This window comes from Histoplasma capsulatum (genome assembly GCF_000150115.1).
Source record: "Histoplasma capsulatum G186AR genomic scaffold supercont2.1, whole genome shotgun sequence".
NCBI classification, from domain to species: Eukaryota; Fungi; Ascomycota; class Eurotiomycetes; order Onygenales; family Ajellomycetaceae; genus Histoplasma; species Histoplasma capsulatum.
In genome coordinates, this window is record NW_025544801.1 from 3,115,021 (window position 1) to 3,142,372 (window position 27,352).

Genomic DNA, 27,352 nt, shown 5'->3' on the forward strand with positions numbered 1-27,352 from the left:
AGGGGTTTTCTCATATCATAACATTTATTCCATTCTCGTCTAACAGCCCTCCCCACTCTCTCACAAAGTTGCTTTAATTCTCACTTGTGTCTCATTCCCACGAACGGTTCTTCAAGTAAGTTCCTCATGGGATTTAAGCCAGATGCCTAGTACTATCGGTTGAGCTCATTACCGCCATAAATCCGAAATTTGACCCCGCATTTTCAACCCGACAGCTTTCTGTAGAGGCAGGGCTCTCAGCATTATCAGCAGTGCCTGAAAACCCTAAGTCAACAAGAGTGTAAGATGAAACAAGCCAGAGATCGCATTAGCCGCTGTGTCCCACACTTGGGATCTAAAACCGATCAGAGATTTATACCCTGTCTAAATGTTTTTCTCGATTGGTTCCTGGCTGAAGGTGTGGATTCTCCTAGTCATGGTGTGGAACGTTGTGGAGGTGATGATCAGTATCTTTATAACATCTTTGAGAATCTGGCATCTGGACTCTTGCAACCAAGTAAGCTGAGCATATTTTCACCAACCATATGTCTGTGATGTAAATGCTAATTAATTGCTATAGTGAGTTTGAGTCAGGCGACTTAGCAAACTGAATCCCCAATCATCAAGCATTAAAAAAAACACTGAGCTTGTTGCCGCCAGCGTATCTGAGCCACCCCAATCACAACAAAATCCATTTCCACGAAAAGTGTCTACATCGAGATGGATATCATACCGCTGTGTAATAACTCAACAGATAGATATCTATCACTATTAAGGCAGTACACATCATACCATTTCCTTTGCCGCTTGGCATGACTCCTCACTACATCTCTTCACTCAAATCATAGCTTAATATGCTAATTTAATGCCGAGTGAAAAGAATACTACAAACATATGGAAGACTCTATTTCGCTGTTTTCCATCTGTACAATGAAATTGGTATGCGTGCAGAAAATACCAACAGTCTGTTGAATGGAATAACATTGAGGGACACTATACGTAATCAGTTTCGAAAATTTTGATGTGCTTTTGAACCTACAGTAAGAGCACATTTTTCTAGAAAATTTTCAAAATTACTGATGAAAAGTATCAGGATACTCCAAATGTGTTTAGTTTCAAGACCTACTCAACATACCCCACTGGGGAAATAGTGTTCTTTGCGAAGCGATGGAAAATTTTACAATGCGGCAAGGCCCAGGAGCCGAAGATGAGATGCTCCTGTCTCGTGATCTGTTAGAGTGTCATTGGAGAGTTGCGAAATATTAATGCTGCTGGTATGAATGAAGTTATCGATCAGATCACACAAGCGTGGGAAGACTTGGAAAAAGTGGTGGTACGCACAGTTGCCTGAGGGAGGATGGGCTGGGCTGAAATTTCTGGCTTTCTGAAGGCTGCTTTCTGGGCCAACAGTTCCTGGATATTGCCGTAAAAGGAGCTGCGAGGTTAAAAGTGATTGCTTTTGAGATCGGGGCGTGATATGTCCCTGTCGGTATCTTTCCAGATCTTACCTGATCACGCAGAGCGCATCCAAACTGACGTCACTCGCCGCATGGGGATTGTATTCAACATCAAATCCACCGCCTTGATTTTCTGTTTATTTGCTCTACATTGGCCTTGCAGTGGGAACCAAGCACGGGTAGGCATCAAGCACTCGACAAGAAGATCACATCGGAGGCTAAAGCTATAGGGGGTCCATACCTGGTCTACAGTTAAACATGCCGGGTGCCGGGCGGCCCGGAGGCACCCGTGGCAATTCGCTTCGCCCCCACTACTTGTCTGGGACTTGTAGTCAGTCAGACACCCATGATTTTCTGTTGGAAGCCGAGGTTAGCTAATGTGGCTTATCTGGTTAACTACACAATGACAGAACTCTCAAAAAACGACCTTCGGCAGAGTTCAAACTTATCGTGACATTCACAACCCTGTATTTCGCGTTAAACCCACGAATTGAACCGGGGCTTAACCTCTAGTCTAATCTCTAATTCTAACACCTCATCCTAACCCTACGCCATCCCTAGCCCTCTCTTAGTAGGGGTGAGAGAGTATCGCAAAAAATGTTGCCTGCAATATACAATACATTCAAAATACATCTACAAAAGTTCTAGTGGGGCAAAAAAGCTTAGTTACCGCCAGCCAATCGAATCCCTCCAACAAAAGCTTAGCTCAGATCAAGTGACTGCCAAACCATCTTGGATGCGATGAACTCGCTCCTTGTTCCTGTCGCTTGGAAAAATCAAGGATGCAAATGGCCTTAAACAGACCGGGAACTTCGTGATCAGAGGTAGCGCATGTTTTCTTCTTACTCTACAGGCATCCTCATCGATGACGTTTCTGCCCTACAGTATTATATTGTTATTATTAGCACTATCCTCATTTAGCCAGTAAACACAGTTGTGCATGCCTGTTGATCACTCTCGATCATTCGAAACAGGACCTTATCTTCGTTTGTCAACATCCTTGGGCGTAGTTGCGTGGGTGAGTACCAACCGCCTGTGGATACGGTAGAGATACATCAGCATCGCGCGCCGGCTCCTTTCTTTCTGACAGAAGTCGGGACTAGCCAGGAGGAGAATATCTTCGTTAACATGCACATTTTCTCTAGATTTTCTCTTCCCCCGAAAATCTCCAATTATACCTCCCAATATTTTATACAAGGGGGTTATGTATTTTCTTCCACGAGCCGTGAACATGGAAGCACAATTTCTCCATGTTCAACCTCGCAGAGTGAACGCGAACATCCTAAAGCCGTAGGTGGAGTGCTCTCGCCAGCAGCTGTGACCACTCTTGATTTCTCGTGGTTGGGACGTATTTTGCCTGTCACGAAACTTACAGATGCGGTATGCCATTTTTTTCATTTATATTATTAATACTGACAACCTGAATTTGAGTTTGGACATAGAATACTCCGCGCTTATGCCCTGGGATATCTTACTGTCACTGGACCTAAACTCATAGCTTTTCTCCATGTAATTCGCAGAAAAGATTTGAACAACGAAGAGAAACTCAATCGCGTGCGTCTGGATTCTTTAAAAATCCCCTACATTGGTTTTCTGATTTACGTATCTATTCACTCGAACTACGAATGGACTATACCAACCAGAAAAGTACTGACTTTTGGCGACCCCCTTAATAGCTTTTTAAGATTTTAAGCAGACCATTTCGTTGGAACAGGTTTCCGACTTTTTGCGCCTTGCTCGTCGGAGGGTCAACTCTACTACCAGCAGTCTTTGAGCCTCTCTTCACGAGAATCACGAGAACTTGGACTAGAGGAAAAGGCAAAGCTCGACCTGCCATAACACAGAGTTTGTTACGCACTATTCGCTTTCTTGCAGCCCTTTTATCCGCGTGGATCTGCTTTCCCATCATTAACTCTAATGGTGAAGTCCCGCCAAGTGCTGCTACTTCGCGTTCGGAGGAAGAGGCTGCGATAGCCTCAAAGGCAAAACGGAGAAACCAAAGAAAAGCTCCAGAACCCCCTGGTCTGGCCGGGAAAACACTTGACCTAAGTCTTTTTGCTGTCATCAGAGCAACGGATGCTGTTGCATGCATGGCATGGGAACGTTGGCGAAAACGTAGAGCGGCACGAAGCAGATGGACATATGCGGAGTCTATCTCTCCTCGATTAGCAGACGCTGGAGTCTTTGCTACAAGCTCTGCCATAATCATGTGGGCGTGGTTCTATCTACCAGAGAGATTACCAGCCCCCTACAGCAGGTGGATCGAAGACGCTGCGCAGATTGATAACCGGCTGATCGAAGCACTCCGCTCAGCCAGACGGACCGAGTGGGAGTACGGAAAACCATCAGAAAATAAACCTCCATTACAATCCATGTGCGATGATTATAACTTACCTCGGGAATGGGGGGATCCAGAGAAGACAATCCCTTTCCCCTGCGAGCTTGTGCACATGGGCTGCGGCCCCAGCTGTGAAAAACATGCCCTGTGGAGATTTGTCAAAGCCTTCCGCTTCTCCTGTGCCACATATCTACCTATCCATCTCGCGTTGCGCTGGCGATCACGGTCCGTAACCGTATTCATCAACGCGGTGAAAAACGCACTCCGCTCCTCTGCCTTTCTCAGTTGCTTTATTAGTATTTTCTACTACTCCGTTTGTCTGGCGCGAACGAGACTGGGACCTAGGTTATTTAGCCCGAAGCTTGTCACGCCTATGATGTGGGACTCCGGGTTATGTGTTGCTGCTGGATGCATGATGTGCGGGTGGAGCATTTTGGTTGAGAACGCGAAGAAGAGGCTGGAGCTTGCGCTTTTTGTGGCGCCGAGGGCTGCGGTGACGTTGTTGCCGCGAAGATATGATAAGAAGGTATGTTTTCACGATAGAGATGCCACCAAGCGGAAAATTTCCTCACTGAATATGCCTGAATTTGTCCTGGTTACACAACTTCTTTTTATTTTCTTACTTTATTAAACACGAAAAACTAACCGTTCCTCCTCTGTCTCAAAACAGGATCAATGGAGAGAGCAAGCCGCATTCTCCGTGAGCACCGCAATACTCATAACTGCTATCCAGGAGAGACCAGAAATGATCCGAGGCGTATTTGGAAGAGTTCTGGCCCAGGTCTTCAATCATTAGATCTTTTGAAAGCTTTGGTGGTTTATTCACGACAGCCAATTCAATATATATAACTAACTGTACTGTTTTATTATCATACGATATCTATCATATTCTGCAGTAGGGTTCCTTTAATTGTTTTTTCTTCTGTGTAAAATAGGGAAACGACACCTGACTTTGTTTTGAACCAGCTTTGAAGAAAATATCCATCGTATACATCTTTAACTGAAAATGTTATATGAACGCGGGAAATATTTACACGGTCAAAACTATATCCGCATGGCAGATCTGGTCAACTGCAGAATGAGTAGTTTATAATCACGTGATCTAAACGGGCATCCATCGGGATTCGATCTCGCTCAAGCGACGTTAGAACTTCCCTCGTGGATTAGATCAAACCCATTCTCACAAATGCTAGAGAAATACGATTTGTTACTATGGTGCCACGGATAGCTTCTCTATGGAGTCGAAGGCTTCTAGGGCCGGAGCCACTTTCCATTTGCTCGTTCGTATGCAGACAACAGCGTCATGTCTCCCGACGACCTTTTTCTACCCCATCTGCACGACTACAGCAGATTCCCTCGCCCTCTCTACAGAGTAAGATGTCGTATTCTAAAAATCAATCTTCCTTGTAAGTGGTAATTTTTCAGTCATCCCTTCTTCTGTCACAGTCGATTTACAAAAATATGCCAATGCCTCTTTTTTAGGTACTATACCATCAGCTTAATTATCGGAACTGTTGCGCTCGCATACGGATCGGTTCCCATGTACAAAATGGTACTTCGTCTTTTATTTTCTTTTGATATATATATTTCTTGACTATCCAACAGTTTCCGCACGACGTCTACATATTGTCGCTAACATTAGTTAAACGGTAAAAATAGATATGCCAACAGACCGGCTGGAACGGTCAGCCTGTCCAAACGCACCGCACAGAAGAAAACCCCGCCTCTCGCCTCAAACCCGTAACCTCATCCCGTCGATTACGAATTACATTCAACGGATCGGTATCCGACGTCCTACCCTGGAAATTCACCCCCCAGCAGCGGGAAGTTAGAGTTCTCCCGGGAGAAACGGCGTTGGCGTTTTATACAGCAACAAACAAGGGTCCCGAGGACATCATCGGCGTTGCTACGTACAGCGTTACTCCGGCGCAGGTGTCTCCATACTTCAGCAAAATTCAGTGCTTCTGCTTCGAGGAACAGAGATTGAGCGCAGGCGAATCTGTGGATATGCCGGTATTTTTTTTCATAGATCCGGATTTTGTCAATGATCCGGCTATGAGAAACATTGAAACTATTACGCTGTCGTATACTTTTTTCAGTAAGTTGGAGGCTTCAATTAGAGTCGGTGTCTGGTGGATTTTTCGGATTAGCAGCTAATGGAACATTCTACTGCAGAGGCTCGATATGATTCAAATGGGGTACTGAAGCCGATTCCAGGAATGGCGATTCCAACCTAGTCTTCTCACTTCAATTGCTCAAACAAACTACCCACTAGCATTAGGTTTTGCGGACAACATCTCAATGCCTTTTCCATTCAGAATGGTTATGGACTGGTGAATCATTCTTGCAAGATTGGATAACCAATTCCACCTACAGTCCGCCCTATTACATTGCGATCGAACAGTTCGAACGAAAACTATTACATCTACCCGCCCAACGGCGATAACTGTACATAGAGAAATCATTTGAAGTATTATGGCTTTTGTAACTATTATCTGTATACTATCTTTTTTGGGGGGCGATCAGAGCTTCAAATCATAAACGGCGTTCTTCGGGATAAACTGGATGTTTCCGAGAATGAAATACCAGTAATGAGCATGTCTCTTCTCACATCTACATAAAACTATATTCAAATAATTTCAACGTTGAATGAATACGGTACTACTTCCTGCCTTTCGGTCTTCCCCTCTCACCGTTGGAGTAGTAAGCAGAAGCACAGACCACCAATTAATCGCGCCTGCAGCCAGCACGCGTCAAAGTTAAATCTCTCCGATATGAAGTTGTCCACGGTTGAACACCTACATTTCACATCCCAATACCCTATTTACCATTGACAAATGGCACTTCTTGTTGATAGGCTTAGGCCTAGAAGCCTTGATGCTCTCACCTACCATAATGACCTTTCTGCTCGATTAAAATCGCTTGTATGAAATCAACAACTCAAGCAAAACAAGTAGTCCTTCTCCACTGACTAGAGTTCTTTCGCAGGCGCAAAGCGGCGATTTCCCTCACCTTCTCGTTTATGGACCGTCGGGGGCAGGAAAGAAAACTAGAATAATTGCTACACTTAAAGAACTCTTTGGTCCCGGAGTCGAAAAGATTAAGATCGATGCGCGGATCTTTCAAACCACCAGCAATCGCAAGCTGGAATTCAATATTGTCTCCTCCATCTACCACCTTGAAATCACGCCGTCCGATGTCGGGAATTACGACCGGGTTGTGGTGCAGGAACTTCTAAAGGAGGTTGCGCAAACGCAGCAGGTCGACTTGTCCGCGAAGCAGCGATTTAAGGTCGTTGTGATTAACGAGGCAGATCATCTCACGCGAGATGCGCAGGCAGCCCTACGAAGGACGATGGAAAAATACAGTCCAAACCTGAGACTTATTCTTCTTGCCAACAGCACAGCGAATATCATCGCTCCCATTCGATCCAGAACCCTCCTTGTTAGAGTCGCCGCGCCCGCCGAGGCTGAAATATGCCAAGTGTTGAAACTTGCAGTGAAAAAAGAAGGCTGGACAGAGGCGCCAGGCCTTAACAAGCGGATAGCTAAGGAAAGCGGGCGGAATCTTAGGCGTGCTCTTCTCATGTTAGAAGCTATATATGCACAAAAGTGAGCTTCAATCAACAGCTTTCGCCAGCCCCGAGAGATAAGCTCGACTGACCAAAGTTCATTACCAACAGCGAGAAAGTCACGGATGATACTCCTATCCCGCCACCAGACTGGGAGGCATTGATTTCCTTGATTGCAGATGAAATCATGGCAGATCGTTCACCTGGAAGAATTCTTCAGGTTCGAGCAAAATTATACGATCTGTTAACGCATTGTATCCCCCCAACAACCATACTCAGGGTGAATCATGCAACCTCCACTCAATCTATAGAATTTCGAAATTTGTATACTAACTTTTTGATCCGCAGACATTGACTTTCAAACTAATACCCAAAATCGACGACGCGTTGAAACCTGAAGTTATCAAATGGGCAGCTTTTTACGAACATAGAATAAAGCTTGGAAGTGTACGTTAATAATGAAGTGGATGTGTTCTATAGAACAACATGCTAATGGCGTAAATCGCCACAGAAAGTTATATTTCATCTTGAAGCGTTTGTTGCCAAATTTATGCGAGTACTCGAGAGGTAAGTTTCATGCACCAAGATTTCATGTGCCATTTTACCTTTTTTTTCTTCTAACGATATGGCAGTTACTTGATGGGCCTTGAATTCTAAATACTTGCACCTCTCTCCATGTCGTTAGCGTGTAGCGTTACCTGGCTTTTTTGTGACTGGTTTTTGTTCTGAGAAATCTGCGAAATTGGGATCTAGCTTATTGCTATCCGATGGTTTATGGCTTGGTCTTGAGGTGCATCGAGTAAGGGAGAATAATATGCCATCGTCCAACACTACAATCCAATTGTACAAAATCAATTGTATTCATTTCCCACTTTATAATCCCAAAATGCCCGTTGCCAATTCCTATAACCTCGCCGCAGTAAGGTTCCAGACATGATCCGTGTTATATTTTCCGCACCGCAGGAATACAAACCAGCGTTTATCTGGGGAAAGTCTTCTATTCTTGGAGATATATGAATATTACAACGCCGTGATGTACATGTAAACTGAGAAAAAACGAAGGATATTTATTGCGAAGGAGCGGAACCCTCTGGGGAAGATGGAGGGTTTTTTTTCTCTGAATTCAATGGAACTTCTCTTCGCGCCCTCTTCAATGACTCCAGCGTGACACCATTTTGTAATTTCGTAAGACCCACTACGGGAGGATCGCCCTTTTTCACGAATTCATAGAGCCCTGTGAGGAAGATTCGGGGTCAGCTTCTCCTCTAAAGCCAGTCTGCGACAGCGGAATATCCAGCCCGAAAACCACGATCTGGTTCAAAGAAACATACCAGGCATCTTGGCCGCTGCCAACCTAAACGCCTCCCGCGCCACCTTCTCATGGAGATCCCCTTTCAGCTCGAAAATTATTCGATTAACCGCGACTCTCGCAGCCCAATAATCGAATTTACCCTTGCCCTTCCCCATACGCTGCTCGTTACCACTTGTATAGACACCGATATTAGCAGCTACTCGTGGGTAGAATTTGTACTTCATGCCTCTGAGTCGTTTCTGGATCGTTTCATAGCCGATCTTCAGCTGATCTGCCGACACTCGACGGTCATGATCCTTCATCCGAAGGCCATAGTCGCCCCAGATGACCGTTGTTCCCCGAGAGGAACCACCGGTGGGCATTCGAGGACGGCCCTTTTGCGACTTCCGTTTCTCGCGGTGTTTTGGGACTAGCCAGTTGGAGGATGGGGAGGTCGTGGAGAAACATCGTGCGGAAGCGGGTAAGGTCGTGGAAGCTTTTTATATCAAAAACTATGCGTAAGTTGTATGTTCTTTAGAACGTGATCTGTGGGGGGAATTGTACTCACATGTAGATCGCAGAGAGTTTAACTGAAGCCCCTGGAAAATATTTAATCGGGGGGCCATGTTTCCGACGTGGGATTGAATCGTTGTTCCTCTCAACGGACGACGGCGTCATTCATCGCTGTGAACTGCGAAATAATCCAAGCGTGCACGGGCCATTAAAAGGAACCCAACCTCTGTTGACATAATCCACAGCGAGCAAGCAACAGACAACCAACTAACTACCCGTACGTACGAACCAACACAACCAGTTAGTTGAAACTACATTTTTTCAAACACAATAAAATTATAAACTAACTAGTTGGTTAGTTAGCTATACAAAACAAGTCCTTTGGAACTTGTGTTATCTTACTCACAAAGGAATATGCGGTCAGAAGTTAGGAAATTACCCGCGCGATCTTTCCTCAGCACAGAGGGAGACCTTCCCAGTCGAAGTGCTCGATCAAGCGTTCCGAGTTTTGTCTTCGGGCGATGTGAATAACTTCATTACCGGCTGGCAAACATAGAGAGGTTGGATCTTTCAAAGTTTTGTGATATTCAAATAACACTGACAACGCATAAGGAAAATGCGGCTTGATGTTGACTAAAATTACTACGAGCTATGTATATCTTGATAAACGGATCGGGTCCTCAAAACCAGGACGGAATAAAAATGGTACTGTACATTACGACCTTCCCTCTGGAATCCTTCTCCTTATTAATTAATACCTCAAACCCAAAGTTCTCCAATTCTACCGGTCATCCTGTTTTTTCCCCCTCCTGGCACTTGTGCGTCGATTCTTGGATATTCCCTGAGACCTAGCCGATAATACGGACTTTGAATTGGCTGCAGTGGCTTGCTTTGGTCTTCGTTTGGATACAGCCTTAGGTGATTTGGTAGACGCCGTCTCACCTGGGATTTCAGTTTCCCTAGGCTCCGGTGGTTGCTGTTGTTGTAGTCGTTTGCTTCTACGTAGAGGTGTGCTAGCAGGTTTAGAGGGTGTTCTAGTTACATCTGGTCCCGGTAACGACGGCCCACCAGAGGTTACTTCTGCGGATGGATTCGGTGGTTGCTGACGTCCACGTCGTCTCTCTGGGGGAGACTTTGATACCCTTGATGAATGTACCGGGCCTAGAAAACTTTTGTTGAGTGGTGGTTGTCTATCTTCGCTAGAAAATCTCTGACCGCCAGATCGTTCCATCTGCCCCGTCACGGGAAAAACATCCTCTCCTCGTTGTCTCCCGGAAGGTGGGTTCGATTCCGAGGAATCCTCAGCGTCACCGTTAGCGAATCTGACCGAGTTATCCGCAGAATGTCCTCGCTGAGGTGTGCTCACTACACCAGATGTTTGGCGAGCATCTGTTTCATCGGGAGGAATGGGGTCAAAAAGACGTGGCAGAGGTGCTTCTCCAGCATCGTGGGAGTCATTCCCAAGGGAGTTCACCTGAGGAAGCGGGAGAAGATCAGCTCCAATCTCAAGAGGCCTCTCATGCTTCCAGTTCATCCCAGGTAGTATACCCCACTTTATGTCCCAAATCCCTCGTCGGACCCAAGTGCTCTTGATATTCTCGTACGCTTGAGTATTAATGTCGTCCGCGGTAGTAGCAGGGGCAGTGACCCCCTCACCCCCTGTCTTTCCTTGGATCAGTTCACTCTCTTTCAACACCTGGTAAACAAACTGATGAAAAGGGCGTGAAGCCTCACGTTCACGCTTGAGTGCGGCCCGCCGCTCTGCAATAAGTTGCTTCTCTTGATCACTCTTTTGCCGCCTGGGTTTTGGCTCTGTCGGGAAAAAAGAGAAGCGAGATTGGGGTGTCACTGGTCTATCAGTGTCCGATTCCGAGTCAGATTCTTCTGGCTCTTCATGCTTCCACTTCGTTGAAGCTAAAGTAGTCCTACCATTCCACTTGTCGTTCCAGATGCCCTGCTCGATCCACCGCTTCTTAACACTTTCTTGCGCGAGACTGTAGAAGCTTATTCCGATCGGGACATGTTCTGTCCTGTTCATAGCTGCGTCGGTGATCCGATTTACCTCCGCCTTCCACTGAGCCGTGAATTGTTCGTAAGGACTGGACGCTCCATGCTCCTTAATGAGACGAAACCGTTGCTCTTCCCGTCGTTGATTCTCTTCGCGTATTCCCTGGTCCTCACCAGGCGGAATTGGACTCTGAGACAATGTTGAGTTGTGTGACTGATGAGATTTGTATGATGGTGGAGAATCGCTGAATCGTCTTCTTGTGTAATCGAGTAGCTGCGGATCCCGCTGCAACGCTTCCAAGGCCATTTGAGCCCTAATTAGCCCATCCCCTCGAATATCTGGAAAAGCCATGGCAAGTTGTTTGCTATCAGTAGATATCAGCAGAGGCGAGATCGCGACGTAGAGCAAAAGCAATGCGGTGGTGGTGTGAAAAAGCGGCGATGGAAGCACTCTCCGATAGTTCACTCAACGAAATTCGCGGCAATTGACCCTGTGTGCAGTTTATATTTTTCCCACTCGGAATGGCGCGCTTGCCAAGCAGGGCTACACGATGGCTGCCGAAAGGGGCGCGTATCGCCGTGAAACCGAGCCTCCGAAACTGCACGTCGCCCCATTCGACTCCGCTAGCGTCGCTTGGCCGGCCAAACAGGGATTGTTGGGCTGGACATTTCCATGCGACAACCAATACGACAACCGTCGTTCACCCTGGACAGTTGGCAACGAGGCAACATCTGCAAAGAGCTGGAGGGGTTCAAATTTCCAACTGGAACAAGACTTCCAACCAATGACAGCCATGGCAGAGTTCAAAGCTGAATGCAGCTAAAAGATTGCAGGTTGTCCTCAGTCTGTTTCGCGCAAGCCCTCACCTCTCACTCACCTTTCACTCACCCTCTCACCCCCTCATCGAATCCCCCAATCTATCTCTTGATTAATCCTACAGATGCAGTGTGGGTGTATTAATGATGTTGAGGTGAGTTGGATGAGCCTGACAAGAGTTGAACTTGATTCCAAGTTTGTGTTGGAAACTGGTTGCCCGCTCCGACCACAACAACAACAAGATGAACCATCCCACAGTTTGAACCCTGGCTGGTACTTCAAAATTTCTCGCATAATTCCAAACCCGATTCAGATATTTTGAACCCTGTAAACAAAGAAGTTGACAGGTAAATAACCTAGCGTTACACTCACGGCTCAAACTTGGAGTCAAGCCAATCCAACTCCTCTTAAACACACACCACCAACACCCTGCATTTTGAACCACACCGAGGGTGTTTCTGGTTGAAAATTTGAACTCCATTGAACCCCGCCCAATGTCCACCCCCTGGCACCGGCATTGGGCATCGACTGGGGTTGCAAACATGCCAGTCACTGCAAAATTGCCGTCCGTGCCCAATCATCCCGAGCCAGCCTGCTCATTTGGGAGGACTGACATTTGGACCAAAATTTGGACCAGCAAGTCGCGCGGCTATTGTGAAATGTGCGTGGTCAAATAAAGACATGGCGCTGCTGTCCCAAGGCATTCAGTTCCAGGCAAATCCCCATTTCTCCCAGAGCTGGGAATTTATACTCTCCTGGCTTTCATCCACCTGTTTCAGTTTCTGCTATAACATTTTTGTTCTGGGGTTATCACTTCAGCAATGCCTCGCCTCGATACCCATCCTTTAGCCTTATTTTCCCTCATACCCAAAAATGAGCGGGCCAAAGCTGTGGTCGCCGATCCGCTGAATGACCATCTTGCTTCGTTGTTAGGAGGTATACCCGTACTCGACATTGGTCTCAATGTTCGCTCGAAATCGTGTAATACCCTTGCAACACTTGGACGGGGTGACGTTGATGTCTATGTGGCAGGTTCCAGTATCTCCAAGACTCAGTGCTCGTTTGAGAGGGACCCAAACACGAATGTTATTATGCTCTACGACAGGTCGCACAGTCAAACAACTCAGGTCTTTGGTGGCGAAGATGACGAATCCATGCCATTTGAGTATGGACGCCTCCGCAAAGTTGTTGTTCAGGCTAAGGTCAACACTATGCTTGGAATGGGTGGAGAAGGGCGGAACTTGGTTTTATTTGAGTTGAAATGGCACCTCTCTGCCGCTGAGATGATAGGGAAGAACTGGAAAAACATCTCCCCGGACATAGAAGACAATCCCCGCGTCGCTCGGACTATCGACGACGCGGAAACTGTCTTGCCCTCTCGGCGAGAAACCAGGCCACACACGTCAGGACGGGTTGGGCTAAAGATGAGATACGCAAAAATTGATAGGATTGGATCCGGGAAATTTGGGGAAGTATACAAAGTCGTTGACGCGGACTTGGGCAAGCTCATGGCCGTTAAGATATTAAAGACGCCAGTGAGTGGAGCAACAGAAGAACAAGCTAGGAAATCGGTGTATTATGCACTGAAGCGTGAAGTAGAAACTCTTGCCAGGATCACCCATGTGAGTTAGACTCCCAAGGTCATTTTGCAGACGAACTAATGTGCTCCAGCCATACATTGTTGATTATATCGCCTCCCAAGGCTGGGGCGGACCCAAGGTTGAGATATTCATGGGTCTAAAAGAAGGGACATTGGAGTCATTAGTCGAGATCGGGACTGCCACACGCTTCGAGTATTCCCTTTTCCATCATATGCTCCAAGCACTCGATTGCCTTGCATTCTACGGCATCATTCATCGAGACGTGAAGCCGGAGAATATCCTCTACGTAACGGGTTCGGATGGCCAGTATGTATTCCAGCTCGGAGATTTTGGTCTTTGCAACCGTAAAATCATTGCCGAATCTTGTGTCGGAACTTTAATTTACATGGCCCCTGAGTTATTCCAGGAAAAGGAGCAAACCGATAAAGTAGACGTTTGGTCGCTCTTTGTCACGATGTTGTGGACACTTGATACAGGATTTCGTCAGATGTGCAAAAGTTCCAACAGCGTAGGTGAGATTCAAAAGGCTGTCTCGCTTGCGGCCTCGCAGTCACCCACTGTTGCACGAATCAAAGAAATGGCGATCGTTGATGCGGAAAATCGTGCTTCAGCGGCGCAAATGCTTCTCAAACACTTCAAAGGAGAAGGGCTCAGTACTCCTCAGAATCAGGTCCCAGCTTTGCGGACCACTCCCGCAGCCCCGGCAACCCCCGTCTCTAGAGCAGGAGAGCCAAAAGGTCCACAAAATCATGCGAGTCCACCCTCAGCTGCAGGTCAATACGGAGTCGGTAAAGCTCTTCAAGATCCTTCGCAAAGACTATCATTAGATCCAATGAGCGAGGTGCGCCTGGGACAAGCATTCAGTCCCCCATTTGCAGAGAATCCTCAAATTCCTGGCGCATTTCCATCTGGCAACGCCCCATTCGGCAACGCCCCATTTGGCAACGCTCCATTTGGCAACACTCCATTTGGCAACACTCCATTCGGCAACGCTCCATTCGGCAACGCCCCATTTGGGAACGCCAACCTTAGGCCGAGGAAGAGCAGAGAACGGGCCGGAAAGGGCAAAGAAAGGGCCTACTTTTCCTGAAATCCACCAGCGCCGCGGAATGCAAAGATGATATGCTTCGTCGTCGTCTCTGTCTACATATCTCTACTTCGTTGAGCTGGCAACCAGAGAAAGAATCTAGACGGCATCTTCACGTGGGCAATTCAAGCATGGGCAGGCAAGGTTAACCGCTCGACCAAAATGGTCATAAACTATAACAGCTAGCAGGAGAGGCTGTATGGATGTACTCTACATATAGTTTGTTTAGTTGAAATCCCCAGGTGGGGTTGCGAGTACTTTACAACATGATCAATGTACACTTTTAATTTGTTTTTATATTATTGATATTTAATTGATACTTGTTGATAATCAACTTGATATTATTTTTGTTATTGTTGCTATCTAGCTACTTTGGGTAGTTATTCTGTAACTAAGATGAATGTAAATTAATGTTACCTGTATATAATTATAAAAATCACACGTTGAATAGAATATCAGAGTTGTCTAATAAAGATGTTGGTGAAGATATCAACATCTTTTCTGATTATTATATTCAATAACTACTCCAAATTGTATATAAAATAGAGCCCTACCTACCAACAAATCTGCATGCTCAATAATAACATCACCATCTAGCTACCCACCTACTTATCAATGCCAGCTTACTAGCTGACTATCTGCCTATCTACCTGCTTATCTATCTACTAACTTGGCTAAATGATTAATATCCACTTATGATATCTATTGATGAGAGCTAGAAATGATATATAGTGATGACATCTGCTGATGATACCTAGTGATGATAGCTAGCAATGATATCTCTCGATAATATCTAGCAATGGTATCTAGTGATGATATCTGCGATGATATCGTTTAATAGCAACATAATGAATAATATGACTTCGTACTTTCGCTCTGTCTTGCCCCAGCTGCATGTTCCGTGAAGCTCCTGCTACGGAGTGCTGTGCCTGGGTTTTTCCACCCTTTGAAGGAATAAAAGAAGCCTTCATCCCCTGGGGTTTAGAGGTTCGTTTGCCCACCCCCAGAAGAGGGGGCGAAGGAGGCAGGCTGCTTGCTCCTAGTAATTGACGTGCAATAGTAGTAGTAAACATGGACTTGTGATCATTCTGTGTCTGTGCAGAAGATGCTGAGAGAAGAATATATATATATATATATATATTGACTGTCTATTCAAATGCAGTTTAGATAAGGAGGAAGGGTAGCGGATACGAGAGTTGACACCATCAAAAGTCACTTCTTCATACGAACGGGACTGTGCTTGTACCCATAACTTTAAATTGCCGAGCCGGAAGCGGCGCAAAAGAAAATCCGGACATCTCGATAAATATCCACATCACTCTGCTCAGAACAAAGCTTTGAAATTCCACCTGGATCGACCACGAGATAGGCACATGGGCTGACCGACTCCGCCATGCCCATCAACCCCGGGAGCGTTAGAGACAGAGAAACAATCGTGAAATTGGACAGAAAATGCGACATCAGCTTTACACATAGTACATAGTGAAACCGGAGGATATACAATCAATGGTCAATCTACTAGGGAAGGCGCTGCGCATCAGTGTATCAATGCCCCCCCACTAACCACCTCTTAGCTGAGCAACAAATTAAGATGGGATTGCATCGCGCGATAGTGAACGTGCCAACCGCCAGTGAACATGAAGTCCTCAAAATTGCGTATGATGGCCTCCGAATTACGGAAGAGCAGCTTCAAGATGTGGAGCGTGAGATCTGTCGTTTGATGTACGCCAAGATGACAAGGTTCCCCGAGCAATCCAATTTTTCATGTCGCTTTCGTCAGAAATTGGATGAAGATTTCTGGGACGGAGACCTGCTCCAGTCAGAATGGTGGAAATGGGCAGCCCACAATGGTCTCTTCGAGTCCGTGGATAATCTGGACCGAGAACTGGAGAAAGCAAATGCATCAAAGGCAAAGTTTGAGGGTGTTCAAAGTGCTCTTCGATGCTGCATCAACAACTTGTCGCGTCCGTATCTGCGAAACTTAAATATTCTGGACTTGCCCAACGAGATTCTTCTCAAGATCTTCGAGTTCGTGGAAGACAAGTTTGACTTCCCATTGCCATTGCTATTCTACCGTCAAGGCACAAAGGATATCAAGAACACGCGCCTGGTCTGTTGGCGATTCTGCGACGTGAGCTCGCAGCTGCTCGTCCGTGTTGTGCGTGTCAACTTCAATGAGCTATCACTTGCGCGCCTAGAAGAGATTTCTCGCCATCCCACTATCGCCAAGGGCGTTCGTGCCGTTCAAATTGTCCTTCATTTTTACAACTTCTCATTCACCGACTTCCACCGGTTCATTTCATACCAAGCAGACGAAGTTGAAGACCATGTTGACCCTTTCGACCGCGCGAAGTTGTGGGAGAGTTTTCACATACCCGAGCAGACAGCATTGGAAATGGTTTCAAATGGAAGGGCGGTTGTATCTACACTGCGTCGGCTTGAGTTAGCTGATCCTGATGATGACGGTGGATATTTTGAGGGCGACGAAGATCATCGAGCACGTCTGGAAGAAATACATCGACAGTATCTGATCCTTCTGGAGAAGCAGGAGTCATTAATAAGAACCAAAAAGTTCTCTCAAACTGTTGGCTCTGCAATTGCCAGGATGCTGGGACCGCGGAAGCTAGACTTTAACGATGTGGATTTTGAATCCTTGAAGGACCGGCGACTGATGGTACCTGAGGGCAGTATCTGGGATGCACTGCATCGTTTCATGCTCCAGCCAATAACCGGTTATGATGCAAAGAAACATGGGCTCGAGCAACCTAACTATCAATGCATCGTCAATGTGATAGATTCTGTCCGAAGAGCGGGTGCATTGCTTGACAACATCAATATCAAGCTGTCAACTCTGGGATATCCTGGGAGCTTAGTGCTGGCTCCGGATATCCGACGAGAGTTTTCGTCTAGAATGCAGCAGCTGAAGGAATTTTCATTCTCGTTTGAGGGCAATCTTACGGAGCAAGACGCAGATGATCTTAGCAAATTCCTGTCTGCCTTCTTGGACACGTCAAGCCTACAAAATCTCGGATTGCATATGAGAGGCGAAGGTGCCGAAACGGCAAGAATTGACGTGGGCCAAATCATAGGGTCAAAGTCCAGACATAAGTTGATCGACATCTCCTTTGACCAAGTCGCCATCGATCTTCCTAGGTTGCTGCTCTTCCTCGAACGGCTGCCGCACTCGATCGACTGCATCCACCTGCAGGATGTGCGTTTGCTTAGTGGTACCTGGAAAGAGGCTCTGGATGCGCTTCGGAAGAAGAGATCTCGTGTTGTGCTATTTAGCGAGCCGCAGGGCGCCGAGTGTGACAATATGCCACACGAAGCCTATGAAAGTATATTCCGTTCGGAGAACTGCCACGAGAACAACGCCGAGCGTTACATCAGGAACCGGATCCCGTGGGAACCCAATCCCCTGCAGGCGCTTGAGGACGGGCTTTACAATGCGAACTGACCCAAGGCGCTTTCGATGGATAAGATGTTCATCGATGGCAGTCTTGTGGCATATTGTGATGACTGTGGATCTCATGCAGGAATCTACTATGAGGAAGTCTATTATGATTGATTGTTTGAAGATGATAAGAATACTTCTCATTATCTAACAATGTTCATTCATTTTGAAGACTCATTTTATAAGTTTTTTAAATACTGCTCTTCATTATTCTTTCTATTATTTACTGAATAGATAATGAAGCAAAAATATTCAATTAAACAGAGTTGAACACACTTGGTTCATTGGTGTCAGGGAACTGGTGTGGGCAACCAGTTTGCTGACATTATATTAGCCGAGCGACTGATCTCGCGATCAGTAATTGCACCTTTTTGGCATGTAGCTCATTGGTAAAGCTCAGCACCAGTGTTCTTATGATTGACTAGCAAGTGGAGACCTGGCATGGGCCAAGAGGATGCGTGCACTGTTCATCGTGAATGAGATGAAGCTTCACCAACCAGCTTCATTGAAGTCATTTGCTGTTTCTCGTGCTAGTGTAATAAGTCCATGAGAGACTGGATTTCAATCTTTTCCCAAACAGATTAAGGTTAGATATGCTAAACCATAACCATCGCTACCGATATTGTGACGTTTCTTTGCTCTACGGCACTCGATCTGCTTGATCTGCTTGCAACTAGATCGGTGTTTTTCATATTCTACATGTGCTCCTGTCTGCATTCTAAATTGAAGCTTCCATTCACAGTGCTTCTTTATTTTAGCAGAAGCGGGGTTCTTGGAAAAAAGCAAAATGAAACTGTCACCCCGCTTGTTTTGAAAGGTGATACATATAGCTGGCTCTAGTGCAATAAGAGTAGGTCAGACCACAACTTAGATTATGCTTTTATATCTAGATGACTTCCTCGGACCTCAAGAGGCGTACAGGCTGCGTACAGCTATTGAAAGAACTCTAACAGCTGTCCTTGACAGTTCGCCGCTCGATTCGGTCGATTACCCTCTGGAGTTCTGGCAGGAGGTTGTCCAACTGAAATCGATTCCAACTAACCCTGCTAAAGTACAACGCCGAGCAGCTGACAGGAGCGGCCCTAGTTCAACATTATTGCGTCACTTCTTTCCTTCTGCCTTGTCTTCGTCTTTGTTCTCTCCTTTGAAGGAAGCGAGTAGAGCTTCCGGCACCCCATCACCATTCGGGTTATTCTCGGGGTCATAAACGACTTTAGCCAATATAGCATGGGAATTCTTATTTGCTGCCTCTCGGACGCTGCTATCCTCCGCATTCTTGTTGGCCTGAAGGATAATCTCGTGCTTCCCATTAACAACAGAGCCTTTGTCTAATCGATAATTTTTCTTCGAGTCATTTTTCGGAGTTTGGGACGGGTAGAGTCGATGGCCTCGAGACGTGCCTTTGACTTTAGGGAGGACTCTAGTCCAGGGAACGCCGAACAAAAACTTGCGAGCTGACTTGATAGAAGGAGGCATTGTTGCAGTGCCTGTTGCAGTGCCTGTTGCTTGTTAACTGGATGTTGTGATTGTTAGCAAAATATACGCACTGTTCTCAGCGTTGATCCCAAAGGATGATTTTGCGATAAGTTATATTGGTTCAAAGATCGGATCGAAGTATATGGCACTGTCGGAGTATTGAGTTTGAGGGGAAGAGTGCTGCTAGTGAACGCTCCTAAAGGGCGTGACGGGACTGTTATATCTCTTAAGGCATTGCATTTGATTTTCTGGGCGAGCAAGTCAAGTTACAAAGGTATGCCACAAGGTGCAAAGCGGCTCCCCGATGCCCGAATCCTGTCCAGTTACTATCAGTTAGCCTTCACGTCTTCCCCCTATTGGGCGGGGAAGTATCCCGATTGTCGCAGGCCAGTGCAAGAGTGCCAGTAGACACCTCAGCCCTGACCATCTCGAACTTCAAAGTAACTCGCTACTTCTATCATGACCCATACACCTAATGGAGTTTGCGAGATATGATCGCGAAATAGAAAAAGAGGAGCTGTTCCTGGTCGTAGACAAGCAAAATGCTTGAGTCGGTGATTACAGCTACCACAGATACTGTTGGGTGTTTGGATTGGTTTGTCCCTCTACTACCACCATGGCGCTGGTGGTGATTGAGCTCTTTTGCCCAGTGGCCTAACAGATACTGACAGAGTACGACACAGGGTAACGAAACGGGCCTCTTGGACCCAAGTCAGCAGTTCATCTAATCCTAGGAGGGCTGTTGAAGCTCCCAGGTCAGGATAACCCATAGCACCAATTATCTGCAAACACATTGAAAGTAAATCTCATGTTCGTTGTAGGTTCTAACGGGCAAGCAGCACGCTGATGGAATAGGAGGTAGTTAACTGAGTATGGCATACGAAGTAACGCCGAGGGTTTTTCCGGCCGAAGCTTCAGTCGTCATCAATTATTGGTTGACTAGTTAACTAGTCTCTTGGACGTCTTGCAAATATACAGTCGCTTTCGCCTCCACGGGAGGGGAGTTTTTTTTTTTTTTGGTTTTTTTCATGTTCTTGCACTCGGGGGATCGCGTTCTCTCATAATTATGAATCTATTTTGGAAGCTTTCAAGGCATAGCTTACTTCGTTTTGTCCATCATCTTTTGCCAGATGTTCCAAGGGATCCGAAAGGTATAAACTCCTTCACAAGGAAAAAATCCAGTGTCCATTCTCCATCGGAGAAAGATTTTGAACAATTTTTTCGCTACACGTCAGGACGTTGGCTTTGGGATGAAAATATGCAGCTACAGGAACGTTATCGGAAATTTAACGTCCACAAGTTGCAAGCTATTACCGCCCAGGTATTGGGTTCCTCGAAATGCATCTCCATGACAAAAATCGGGGAAGGCAACTACAATAAAGTGTTCCGTCTTCAGATGGATGATGGTGCGGTCGCGATCGCCCGAATACCCCATCCAAATGCTGGTCCGTCACGATACACAAGTGCCTCAGAAGTCGCTACCATGGAGCTTGTATGTGAGGATTCTATATGAAAGTGACTCGGTGCGGAGCTTATCTGTATTAACGTTCTTCGCAGGCGCGATCAGTTCTTCAAATCCCCATTCCCAAAGTTCTTGCCTGGTCCGCGTCATCTGATAATCCCGTTGGCTCGGAATATATCATTATGGAAGAGGCCAAAGGCAAGCAACTGACGCATCTGTGGGAGCAAATGGATTTGGAAGAGAAGAAAAGAATCATAGATGACATTGTCACCATTGAGCAGAAGCTTCTCTCTATCTCGTTCAGTTTGTAAGGCGTTCCATAACATGCTTATGAAGTGCGTGGTACCCTGACTGACGCTCTTTTCAAAGCTTGGGCTCTCTATACTTTACGTGCGACAGCTTTCCTGGCTGCGAGGCAGCGGAAGTTCTTGGCGATGTCCCCACGACCATTAAGGAAGATATCAAGAGACGATTTGTAATTGGTCCAACCGCAATTAGGGAATTCTGGGAAAAGGAAAGATCACTTTTAACAATAGATCGCGGGCCGTGTATGCACTCCAAAAGCTTCTCTATATTACATTTTTGAGTTGCAACTCACACAGAAACCCATTGGCCAGGGAAATCTGCTAAGGAGTATGTTGAAGCTATTGCGCACCGAGAAATGGCATACATGAGCAAAGTTTCTCCATCTGGTGCCCCAGTTTCCGGCTATGTGAAGTTGTCCCAAGCACAGTTGTCACCACAGGCGCACACCCAGCTATTACAGAGGTATCTTGCTTCGATATGTAGCCTCTTGCCCAATGATCCAGACTTACTTCGTTCAGTGTTATGGCATCCTGACCTCCACGACGGCAACATTTTCATCCACGAAGGGAAGATCTCAAGCATAATAGACTGGCAGTCCGTTTGGACCGGACCCTTAATGTTACAGGCTCGAACTCCCCGGCTGATCAACTACAATGTGGATATAATGTTGAAGCTTCCAGAAAATTTCAAGGAACTTGATAATGGTGAAAAGGAACGGATTAGAGATCAAGTTTCAAAGTCTATTCAACTGTATATCTACGAGCACGAAACGGGAAGGCGCAACCCGCTACTAAACAAAGCCCGAAGGCAACCGTTTGGCAAAACTTTGGCTCAACTTGTAGATTTTGCTGGAGATTCTTGGGACGACGACATCCTTCCATTCAGAGATTGCCTTATTAGTCTCGAGAGGTATGTTGTCGTCAATTTTAGTATCTGGTGGCCGGGAGCCAATTCTGTGTGCATCCTATATTGCAGGTGTACTAACAACTTCCCTATAGGGATTGGTCTGAGCTAGGTACGAAGAACCCGTGTCCCTTTCATTTTTCAGAAGACGAGATTCGGCAGCACCACGAGGACGGAGAAGGATTCAACGAGACGCAGGATTTCTGGGACTCAGTGGAAGGAATTGTGGATAGAAGTGGTTGGACTACCCCCGAGAATTTCGATACAGCAGTGGACTACTTTTCCAAATTACGGGAGGAAGGTCTGCGCACATTAACCGGAGAGGAACGTCAGGACTTTGAATTGCAAACTCGTTGGGTGCCTCAGACAGTGTCGCAAAACAAACTAGCTTGATTTAGGTTTTGTTCTGTTTCTTGCCTATAAATTGGTCTAGAAACAGAGCTTTGTTCACCAAAGAACCAAAGCAAGCATTACCATATGCTACTAAATTTCTGCCAATATTAATAGAGAGCTAGAGTAGTAGTCTGCACAACAGATCATCCCTGGGTTGGTTCACTTATTGTCAAAGTATATTAGAAGTGTGCTAGAATCAGTTTTTATTAGCGAGGGGTCTATGAATAGCTTTGGCTTAAATACATTTTATTACTTTGTTCAGGGAACACTAAAGATAAACAATGTCAACGGCATTGAAAAATAAAATGGTGATTGATTTGAAAGATATTGGCAAGAATAGTTAAGAAACCAGAATGTATATCTATTTTAACTGCTACATACAAGTTAATAATAAAGTCTTGGGCAACAAGTGCCATGTTGAGTTTCTGTTTTTCTGCAGTTTTGTCCCTTCAACTTCTTCATTTCTGCACTTTATTACTACAGTTTTATTTACTGTACTACTCCAATACTATTCAGACGTCAATTTGTCGCTTGGCCATGTATAATCCAGTGGCCACGCTTTGCGGCATTAACCCTGATATCAAACCATCAACATGAATCATCCTATAATCCCATCTAAGATAAGTTAAATTTATACTCTCAAATATATACTTTGTTTAAAACCTGCCTTCACTCCGAGAAGGGCCAAATGCTCTGGACGAGCAGTGCCGCCAGCCTCAAGGCTGATAGAAGTTCAAAAGTATACTGGCGGTTTAGCGAGGTCGAGATTACGTTGGCCGCTTCACGTGTTTTGGCGCGTCCTTCCGTGGGAGACGTGAACCATCCCAACATCTTCAACATCTCTGCTTGCGGCTATGGTAGGCTTGCTGGTTTAGTTAGGGCCCATTCGGAACATATAATTTCATTTCTTCATAAAGTGACTGGTCTGGATACACAATGCCCGCAGACATTAGGAACTTTTTTGGCGGCGGAAGGCAGCTAAACAGCTCCAGGAAGGCAAGCGGCCCTGCCAAAAAGCAAGAGGTATGACATTTTCCATGATTGATATCGAGCTTGTGGCTTGTACCAGAAATCAATTCTACAAACCTCAAATTGGTTTCGAGCTTTGTCTTCGTTGCTGACCGGAATGCTCATTCTTCAGGATGTATCCTCCTCGAGAAAACGGCGTGAGACACTCCCTTCTACTGGATCAAAAAGTTTGATATATTTCTAACTCCTTTGACGACCTATAGGCAACAGAAAAATAGTGGAAGATAGTGATGAAGATGAAGATATTGAGCAGGCTCCTCCAACAAAACCTCAGCCACAAAAAAAACAGTATGCTCTCGAGTTCATAACCCATACTACTCCCAAGCTGAAATCCTCTCACCTAGGAAACCCGAAGAGTCGAAAGGAGAGCCTACGACGACATCTGCTTATTTTGCATCATCCAAAAAGAACAAAGCTCAATTAAAAGAGAACAAATCTCGCGAAACACGAGACTCCAAAGATGTTACTCTAGAAACCAAGTCGAATTCTAAACCAAAAGTGGAAAGGAATGACCAAATAGAAATTCCGGTTCGCAGCCCAGCTTCAATGCGGAAGACCAACCCAAAGCGTGAATCAATTAAAACCTCCCGGATCGTGGAGACCGAGGAGGACCTTGGGGCGGATGACATTTTTGCTACTGGCTATCGAAATCCAGGGAGGGGTGGTGACGACGACTATGTGGAGGGGGATAGCAACAGCGATTTCGAGGACATGGAAGTAGAACCACCAAAGGCTGCATCTCCCAAATCGAAGCCAACCAAAACTTCCCCACGTATCAAACGTGATGGCGGAACAAAGGACCTCGGCCCAAACGACATGAAATCTCCTGCTCGAACTGGACGGAAGCGTAAATCGGAAGCATTACGCGTGGGTGAAGAAAGTGATGACTACGTCGATACGAAGAAAAAGCCATCCCGTTCCCAAGCTCAAAAAAGCCCTTCCAAGCCTGCAGTGAAGAAAGCAAAAGCTACGAAAACAGACAGGCCGGAAAACAAAGGAATCCAGGATATCTTTGACAGCATTCCGACAGTGCGCCCACCGTCTCCTCCAGCTGCAGATGGCGCTAAAAAATTCAGTTTTGCACAACGATCCAGAGACCCTGTTACATCTGGCTCCAAAGATCTACCCGTTGGCGCTGAAAATTGCCTTGCTGGCCTGTCGTTTGTCTTCACGGGCGTTCTTGATACATTAGGTCGAGAAGAAGGCCAGTCATTGGTGAAGCGATATGGTGGAAAAGTCACTTCAGCTCCCAGCTCTAAAACCAATTATGTCGTTTTGGGTAGTGACGCAGGGCCTAAAAAGTTGGAAACTATTCGGAAGTTCGGTCTCAAATCCATAAACGAGGATGGCCTATTCGAATTGATCCGAAGGCTTCCCGCTAATGGAGGGGATGGGAAAGCCGCTGAAAAACACGCAGCGAAGAAGAAACTGGAGGATCAAAGAATCAAAGACATGGCGGCAGAAATAGATCGTGAAGAAAAGAAGAAAGCTGCGGCCTCTATAGCATCAACCACCAAGTCCCTGAACGGTGCAGGTAATCCAGCGCCTGCCCAGGTTGACGATCGACTCTGGACCTCAAAGTACGCACCTACCTCACTTAGCATGATATGCGGAAATAAGGGTGCTGTGGAAAAACTTCAAACTTGGCTTCGAAACTGGAGAACCAGCTCAATGGCAGACTTTAAAAAGGGAGGGAAAGATGGTACAGGTATTTACCGTGCGGTCATGATCCATGGGCCGCCCGGTATCGGCAAAACAACAGCTGCACATCTCGTGGCCAAACTCGAGAATTACGATGTTGTCGAAAGCAATGCAAGTGATACTCGAAGCAAAAGCCTTGTGGAAACCGGCCTTCGAGGGGTGCTGGATACCACTTCTCTCCAAGGTTACTTCTCTGGAGAAGGAAAGAAAGTCGAGAGTGGCAAAAAGAATTTGGTTCTTATCATGGATGAAGTAGATGGGATGTCGGCTGGAGACCGTGGTGGTGTTGGAGCCCTAGCTGCTGTGGCTAAAAAGACTCGAATCCCGATGATACTAATTTGCAATGAACGAAGACTTCCGAAAATGAGACCTTTCGATTCCGTCACATTTGACCTGCCATTCAGGCGCCCGACGGTAGAACAGATCCGTGCACGGTTATCCACTATCTGCTACCGAGAAGGATTGAAAATACCCCCACAGGTTCTCGACAGTCTAATCCAAGGCACCCACGCTGATATTCGACAAGTAATTAATATGTTGTCTACTGCGAAACTCGACCAACCAACCCTTGATTACGACCAAGGCAAGCAAATGTCTAAAGCCTGGGAAAAGCATATTATCCTGAAACCCTGGGATATTGTTGGCAAAATCCTGAGTGCCCAAATGTTCTCTAAAAGCTCCGAAACAACTCTGAATGAAAAAATCGAACTTTATTTTAACGATCACGAATTCAGTTACCTAATGTTACAGGAAAATTACCTTAATACAAGACCATCAGCAGCGAACTCGTACCAAGGCAGAGAGCAGAAGTTCAAGTTGTTAGAGTTGGCTGACAATGCGGCCCAAAGCATCAGTGATGGTGATCTAGTGGATCGCATGATACATGGAAGTCAACAACAATGGAGTTTGATGCCCACACATGCGGTATTTAGCTTTGTCCGACCTGCTAGCTTCATGGCTGGCAACATGACAGACCGCCCAGCATTCACAAGCTGGCTTGGTAATAATAGCAAACAAAGTAAATTTCCAACATTTGCCCTTTATTCGTTCCCCCACCAAAAAAAAGGAGAAAAAAAGCTAATAATATTTTGTAGGTAAAATGGCGCGCCAGATAAAAGAAATACAGGGCCATATGCGTCTACGTTCTTCTGGTGACAGACACGAAATCCGCCAGCAATACCTCCCAGCGCTATGGAACAAACTGGTATTACCATTACAAGCCCAAGGCAAAGATTCGGTTGAAGGCGTTATAGACTTGATGGACAGCTACTTCCTCACACGAGAGGACTGGGATTCCATCGTCGAACTTGGTCTCGCCTCGATGGATCAAAAGAAATTAAAAATTGACTCGCAAACAAAAGCCACTTTCACACGCCTGTATAATCAACAGTCCCATCCCCTCCCGTTTATGAAAGCCACAAGTGTTGTTGCGCCGAAGCACGTTGCCAAGGTGAAACCTGACCTCGAAGATGCGATTGATGAGTCTGACGAAGGTGAGGAGATTTTGGGTGCAGAAGAAACTAAAGGCGACGAGAGTGATATGGACTTGAAAAAGGATAAATATGTGAAATTGCCGAAGAAAGCCCCGTCGAGGAAAGCCAAGGCTGCCGCAAAGCCACAAACGAAGAAGACCAAAAAGAATGTTGCTGACGATGATGACGACGAGGAAGATAGCGAAGAGGATGTTAAACCAAAGAAGGGGCCGCGGAAAGCTCGCAAATCCAAAGCAAAAACATAGGCCTTGGGCTCGGGAACGACTTAGTCGGTTTCTTTTTGGCACAAAAGCCGCGAAGGATTGAGTAAAATTTTGTATACTTTATTTATTTCTATTCTGTATCCTGTTATATTTTTTTTCTGGGCTTAATAGTCGCTACATAATTAAGCATATAGGATAAGAGAATTTTGATCAGTGTTTGCCTATCAACACCAAACTTTTATTGTGTCTACTTGTGGATGGAGATATTATT

General features: G+C 45.9%; 10 protein-coding genes across 10 annotated transcripts; 6 read left to right on the top strand and 4 right to left on the bottom strand.

The window, feature by feature from the left end:
- Nucleotides 1-133: 133 nt before the first annotated feature.
- Nucleotides 134-2,492, bottom strand: HCBG_01015 (uncharacterized protein; the record flags this gene model as incomplete). Its single annotated transcript, XM_045428065.1, has 9 exons — nucleotides 134-255; nucleotides 522-542; nucleotides 938-972; nucleotides 1,115-1,197; nucleotides 1,321-1,392; nucleotides 1,678-1,790; nucleotides 1,864-1,901; nucleotides 2,283-2,315; nucleotides 2,467-2,492. The coding sequence occupies 9 exons, from the start codon at nucleotides 2,490-2,492 to the stop codon at nucleotides 134-136; spliced, it is 543 nt and encodes a 180-aa protein (XP_045292040.1).
- A 175-nt stretch (nucleotides 2,493-2,667) lies between these two features.
- On the top strand, nucleotides 2,668-4,738 carry HCBG_01016 (uncharacterized protein; the record flags this gene model as incomplete). The annotated part of the gene is made up of 4 exons (XM_045428066.1): nucleotides 2,668-2,726; nucleotides 2,879-2,990; nucleotides 3,113-4,300; nucleotides 4,445-4,738. 4 exons carry the CDS (start codon nucleotides 2,668-2,670, stop codon nucleotides 4,568-4,570), a joined length of 1,485 nt encoding a protein of 494 aa, XP_045292041.1.
- A 248-nt stretch (nucleotides 4,739-4,986) lies between these two features.
- Nucleotides 4,987-8,263, top strand: HCBG_01017 (uncharacterized protein; the record flags this gene model as incomplete). Its single annotated transcript, XM_045428067.1, has 10 exons — nucleotides 4,987-5,180; nucleotides 5,257-5,326; nucleotides 5,434-5,872; nucleotides 6,093-6,177; nucleotides 6,632-6,698; nucleotides 6,763-7,385; nucleotides 7,457-7,625; nucleotides 7,694-7,792; nucleotides 7,857-7,912; nucleotides 7,978-8,263. The coding sequence occupies 10 exons, from the start codon at nucleotides 4,987-4,989 to the stop codon at nucleotides 8,000-8,002; spliced, it is 1,827 nt and encodes a 608-aa protein (XP_045292042.1).
- A 149-nt stretch (nucleotides 8,264-8,412) lies between these two features.
- Nucleotides 8,413-9,262, bottom strand: HCBG_01018 (60S ribosomal protein L16; the record flags this gene model as incomplete). Its single annotated transcript, XM_045428068.1, has 3 exons — nucleotides 8,413-8,579; nucleotides 8,677-9,132; nucleotides 9,205-9,262. 3 exons carry the CDS (start codon nucleotides 9,260-9,262, stop codon nucleotides 8,413-8,415), a joined length of 681 nt encoding a protein of 226 aa, XP_045292043.1.
- A 450-nt stretch (nucleotides 9,263-9,712) lies between these two features.
- On the bottom strand, nucleotides 9,713-11,508 carry HCBG_01019 (uncharacterized protein; the record flags this gene model as incomplete). The annotated part of the gene is made up of 1 exon (XM_045428069.1): nucleotides 9,713-11,508. One exon carries the CDS (start codon nucleotides 11,506-11,508, stop codon nucleotides 9,931-9,933), a length of 1,578 nt encoding a protein of 525 aa, XP_045292044.1.
- Nucleotides 11,509-12,794: 1,286 nt separating this feature from the next.
- HCBG_01020 (uncharacterized protein) lies at nucleotides 12,795-14,664 on the top strand (the record flags this gene model as incomplete). Its single annotated transcript, XM_045428070.1, has 2 exons — nucleotides 12,795-13,595; nucleotides 13,645-14,664. The coding sequence occupies 2 exons, from the start codon at nucleotides 12,795-12,797 to the stop codon at nucleotides 14,662-14,664; spliced, it is 1,821 nt and encodes a 606-aa protein (XP_045292045.1).
- Nucleotides 14,665-16,252: 1,588 nt separating this feature from the next.
- HCBG_01021 (uncharacterized protein) lies at nucleotides 16,253-18,446 on the top strand (the record flags this gene model as incomplete). The annotated part of the gene is made up of 1 exon (XM_045428071.1): nucleotides 16,253-18,446. One exon carries the CDS (start codon nucleotides 16,253-16,255, stop codon nucleotides 18,116-18,118), a length of 1,866 nt encoding a protein of 621 aa, XP_045292046.1.
- A 770-nt stretch (nucleotides 18,447-19,216) lies between these two features.
- Nucleotides 19,217-19,591, bottom strand: HCBG_01022 (uncharacterized protein; the record flags this gene model as incomplete). The annotated part of the gene is made up of 1 exon (XM_045428072.1): nucleotides 19,217-19,591. The coding sequence occupies one exon, from the start codon at nucleotides 19,589-19,591 to the stop codon at nucleotides 19,217-19,219; it is 375 nt and encodes a 124-aa protein (XP_045292047.1).
- A 616-nt stretch (nucleotides 19,592-20,207) lies between these two features.
- HCBG_01023 (phosphotransferase enzyme family protein) lies at nucleotides 20,208-22,655 on the top strand (the record flags this gene model as incomplete). Its single annotated transcript, XM_045428073.1, has 6 exons — nucleotides 20,208-20,240; nucleotides 20,676-21,083; nucleotides 21,149-21,360; nucleotides 21,423-21,601; nucleotides 21,671-22,268; nucleotides 22,358-22,655. The coding sequence occupies 6 exons, from the start codon at nucleotides 20,208-20,210 to the stop codon at nucleotides 22,653-22,655; spliced, it is 1,728 nt and encodes a 575-aa protein (XP_045292048.1).
- Nucleotides 22,656-23,591: 936 nt separating this feature from the next.
- HCBG_01024 (chromosome transmission fidelity factor) lies at nucleotides 23,592-27,123 on the top strand (the record flags this gene model as incomplete). The annotated part of the gene is made up of 5 exons (XM_045428074.1): nucleotides 23,592-23,678; nucleotides 23,797-23,821; nucleotides 23,888-23,972; nucleotides 24,029-26,403; nucleotides 26,480-27,123. The coding sequence occupies 5 exons, from the start codon at nucleotides 23,592-23,594 to the stop codon at nucleotides 27,121-27,123; spliced, it is 3,216 nt and encodes a 1,071-aa protein (XP_045292049.1).
- Nucleotides 27,124-27,352: the final 229 nt, after the last annotated feature.